The sequence below is a fragment of the Bombina bombina genome, unplaced genomic scaffold (assembly GCF_027579735.1).
Source record: "Bombina bombina isolate aBomBom1 unplaced genomic scaffold, aBomBom1.pri scaffold_483, whole genome shotgun sequence".
NCBI lineage: Eukaryota > Metazoa > Chordata > Amphibia > Anura > Bombinatoridae > Bombina > Bombina bombina.
In genome coordinates this window covers 282,760-287,500 of record NW_026512625.1, presented here as the reverse complement: position 1 = coordinate 287,500, position 4,741 = coordinate 282,760, and the positions used below count along the sequence as shown (strand labels likewise).

General features: G+C 33.0%; 1 protein-coding gene across 1 annotated transcript in view; it reads right to left on the bottom strand.

Moving 5' to 3' along the window:
* The window catches only part of MPC1 (mitochondrial pyruvate carrier 1), a 67,018-nt gene extending 63,188 nt beyond the window's left edge, over positions 1–3,830 (bottom strand). Inside the window, exon 1 of the mRNA XM_053697064.1 lies at positions 3,653–3,830. Within this exon, the coding sequence (XP_053553039.1) occupies positions 3,653–3,723 (71 nt within the window). The 5' untranslated portion in view covers positions 3,724–3,830. The remainder of the gene's footprint in view (positions 1–3,652) is intronic.
* Positions 3,831–4,741: the final 911 nt, after the last annotated feature.

Genomic DNA, 4,741 nt, shown 5'->3' with positions numbered 1-4,741 from the left:
TATCTATCTATCTCTATCTATCTATCTCTATCTATCTATCTCTATCTATCTATCTCTATCTATCTATCTCTATCTATCTATCTCTATCTATCTATCTCTATCTATCTATCTCTATCTATCTATCTCTATCTATCTATCTCTATCTATCTCTATCTATCTATCTCTATCTATCTATCTCTATCTATCTATCTCTATCTATCTATCTCTATCTATCTATCTCTATCTATCTCTATCTATCTCTATCTATCTATCTCTATCTATCTATCTCTATCTATCTATCTATCTCTATCTATCTATCTCTATCTATCTATCTATCTCTATCTATCTATCTATCTCTATCTATCTATCTATCTATCTCTATCTATCTATCTCTATCTATCTATCTCTATCTATCTATCTCTATCTATCTATCTCTATCTATCTATCTCTATCTATCTATCTCTATCTATCTATCTCTATCTATCTATCTCTATCTATCTATCTCTATCTATCTATCTATCTATCTCTATCTATCTATCTATCTATATCTCTATCTATATCTCTATCTATATCTCTATCTATATCTCTATCTATATCTCTATCTATATCTCTATCTATATCTCTATCTATATCTCTATCTATATCTCTATCTATATCTCTATCTATATCTCTATCTATATCTCTATCTATATCTCTATCTATATCTCTATCTATATCTCTATCTATCTATATCTCTATCTATCTATATCTCTATCTATCTATATCTCTATCTATCTATATCTCTATCTATCTATATCTCTATCTATCTATATCTCTATCTATCTATATCTCTATCTATCTATATCTCTATCTATCTATATCTCTATCTATCTATATCTCTATCTATCTATATCTCTATCTATCTATATCTCTATCTATCTATATCTCTATCTATCTATATCTCTATCTATCTATATCTCTATCTATCTATATCTCTATCTATCTATCTATATATATATATATCTCTATCTATCTATCTATATATATATCTCTATCTATCTCTCTATCTATCTATCTATCTCTCTATATCTCTATCTATCTCTCTATATCTCTATCTATCTCTCTATATCTCTATCTATCTCTCTCTATCTATCTCTATCTATCTATCTCTATCTATCTATCTATCTCTATCTATCTATCTCTATCTATCTATCTCTATCTATCTATCTCTATCTATCTATCTCTATCTATCTATCTCTATCTATCTATCTCTATCTATCTATCTCTATCTATCTATCTCTATCTATCTATCTCTATCTATCTATCTCTATCTATCTATCTCTATCTATCTATCTCTATCTATCTATCTCTATCTATCTATCTCTATCTATCTATCTCTATCTATCTATCTCTATCTATCTATCTCTATCTATCTATCTCTATCTATCTATCTCTATCTATCTATCTCTATCTATCTATCTCTATCTATCTATCTCTATCTATCTATCTCTATCTATCTATCTCTATCTATCTATCTCTATCTATCTATCTCTATCTATCTATCTCTATCTATCTCTATCTATCTATCTCTATCCATCTATCTCTATCTATCTATCTCTATCTATCTATCTCTATCTATCTATCTCTATCTATCTATCTCTATCTATCTATCTCTATCTATCTATCTCTATCTATCTATCTCTATCTATCTATCTCTATCTATCTATCTCTATCTCTATCTCTATCTCTATCTATATCTCTATCTATATCTCTATCTATATCTCTATCTATCTCTCTATCTATCTCTCTATCTATCTCTCTATCTATCTCTCTATCTATCTATATCTCTATCTATCTATCTATATATATATATCTCTATCTATCTCTCTATATATATATATCTCTATCTATCTCTCTATATATATATATCTCTATCTATCTCTCTATATATATATATATCTCTATCTATCTCTCTATCTATCTATCTCTCTATATCTCTATCTATATATATATATATATATATATATATATATATATATATATATATATATATCTATATATATATATATATATATATATATATATCTATATATATATTTTACAGTGGGTTAATATTTTATAATTCATTGGTGTCTGTGGGATCTATATATATATATATATATATATATATATATATATATATATATATATATATATATATATATATATATAGTTTACAGTGGGTTAATATTTTATAATTCATTGGTGTCTGTGGGATATATATATATATACACACACACACACACATATATATATGGTTTACAGTGGGTTAGTATTTTATAATTCATTGGTGTCAGTAGGATATATATATATCTATATATATATATATATATATATATATATATATATACACACACACAGTTTACAAATACACATTGGTGTCCAGTGGCCGCCTCAAATATATACATTGGTGTCAGTGGCCGTAATTATGTAATTGGTGTCAGTGGGCTTACTTACCTGTGAGCCAATGCTTCACGCTCTGCACGCCGCCAGCCGCTTCTACACGGTCACAGTGCGCCCGCCTGCCGCTACATGCTCACAGTGTGCAAACTGACATGCGCAGTGGCACTCTAACAGGCCCGTCCAAAATTTAGGAGATGTGTAAAGGCGGGCCTGTCAGAGCGAGTGTCTGGAGGCAATGTCGGGTCGCGGCCCACCAGCAGGGCCGTTGCGGCCCGGTAGTGGGCCGCGGCTCCGGCTGTTGAGAAACACTGGTCTAAATAATAGTGTGCATTTCTGGCAAGCACATGCTATAAAAACGTTGAAAAACTTTTTTACGCGACAGGTACATTTGTCACAAAACTGAAAGATGTTGCAGAAATGCGTTTAAAGTTAAGGGTAAAAACAAAGCTTAAAAAACCCTATCATAACATGACACCAAATAAAAAGCATACATTAAAAGTACACAACAAGGAAGGGGGGAAATTGGTATAAGTGCCCTTGGTGTCACTTTTAAAAATAAAATTACTGGGTGTCAAACCACTAAACCTTAAAGGGCCACTTTAACGCAGATTTTTCTTTGCATAAATGTTTTGTAGATGATCCATTTATATAGCCCATCTGAGTGTGTTTTTGCAACAATGTTTAGGTTTGCTTAATTTTTAATAACATCCTGCTGATTTTCAGACTCCTAACCAAGCCCCAAAGTGTCAGATGTATACATGAGTTTAAAGACTGGTGCTGGCTCCTGTTTGTCTAGTCTGTCTTTTCATATGCAGGAGAGTGGGGAGTATCTGTTCCCAGCCCCTTTCACTGGGTGTCCCAACCTAACCTCATCAAAAGTACTAAACTTTCAACTTATAAGTAAGTTTTCAAAAGGTTTTATAGTGGATTTTTAGACCAGTATCTGTGCAAATTATTATTTATAGTAGCGTCTATTACAAGCAGTTGTATGAAAATGTGTGTATACTGTCGCACCTTTATTAGTGGAATTATATAATTTGTACTATGCAGACTTCAAAGTGATGCATTTCAGACATATCTAAGATATCGTGAACTATCAACGATTCAGATACTTTAATATACATTGAAAATTGATGCATTATTTGGGCTATATTTGTGTGCAATTAACTGTTCCACTGTACAGAACCCACTACGCAGGCCCCATGTGTATCTCCCTGCAACGGTAGAATTCACTAAACTACCCCTTTGTCACCTCATAAGATAGTCACGAAAATCCTTGCTCTTCACATAGTCCACCGCTCTTCGGGCCAGAACTCCTGCCATGGTGTCAGCTGCCCTGAAGGGATCGCTCCGTCTTCTGCTGATGAATGACACAAGAATGTTAAAAGGCACGGTGCGCGATCCCGCTGCCACAACAAACCGGTGTCCTGCAGCTACTCTCCAATCACAGCACAGGGGCAGATCACACTTTGGGGGAGGGGTGTGTGTCAGTGACGAAACTGGTGCTGCAAGTTAATCAAAGCATAACTTGTGTTTTATCTCCGCCATGTTGCATTCTGGCAAATTGCATATTGTCGCGTAGATATTCGCCAATTTATTGGCAGGGAGGGCTGCAAAGCGTTTTAGAAGGCAAATGCTAAATGCGGTGTATGTACAGCAATACATGCGTTACTAATTTTACTAAATATGAGGGATAATATGGCAAGGTCAGAAATCACGCCCATCTTAAGGATGGAGTCAAGGTGACCGCAGCGTTGGGTTCGCGCCTTTTGATTGATAGCTGGATCTGCGTCTGAATGTGCAATTGCTCTATGATTGGTCACTGCAGAACGCGCCCCTCTGCCATGTGAAATGTTTGTGTCACAAGATTATGAGCTGAGGTTGTCAAAGTATAAATATTTATGGAGCGTGAAAGGAAAAATGCTGAATATCATGTTAAATAATTCCTTTTTGATTTCTGTCTCAATCTTGTGGATAATTCGTGTTTATATATATATATATCTCCCAAGAAAATTAATCTAATATCCTTGCTCTTGAAAAATGACGTAAAGCAAGTATTTCTATGGTGTACTTTCTTTAGTTATGTTTTTATACAATTACTGATTCAGATTTTTTAATTTATACAAAAATTATTTCATTATGAAAATATGCTTCACACAGAATATTCTCTGGGAGTGTACATACACTGTTCATATAAATATAACGTTATCAAAAGATATGTGTCAAAAAAGTGCTTTGCCAGTCTCTGGTGATCTTCTTTGTACTAAGACAGTTTGAGATTATATCCAAGAACCATGGAAAGAAAAAAGAACCTAGAGCAATATTGTTATGATATGCTTTA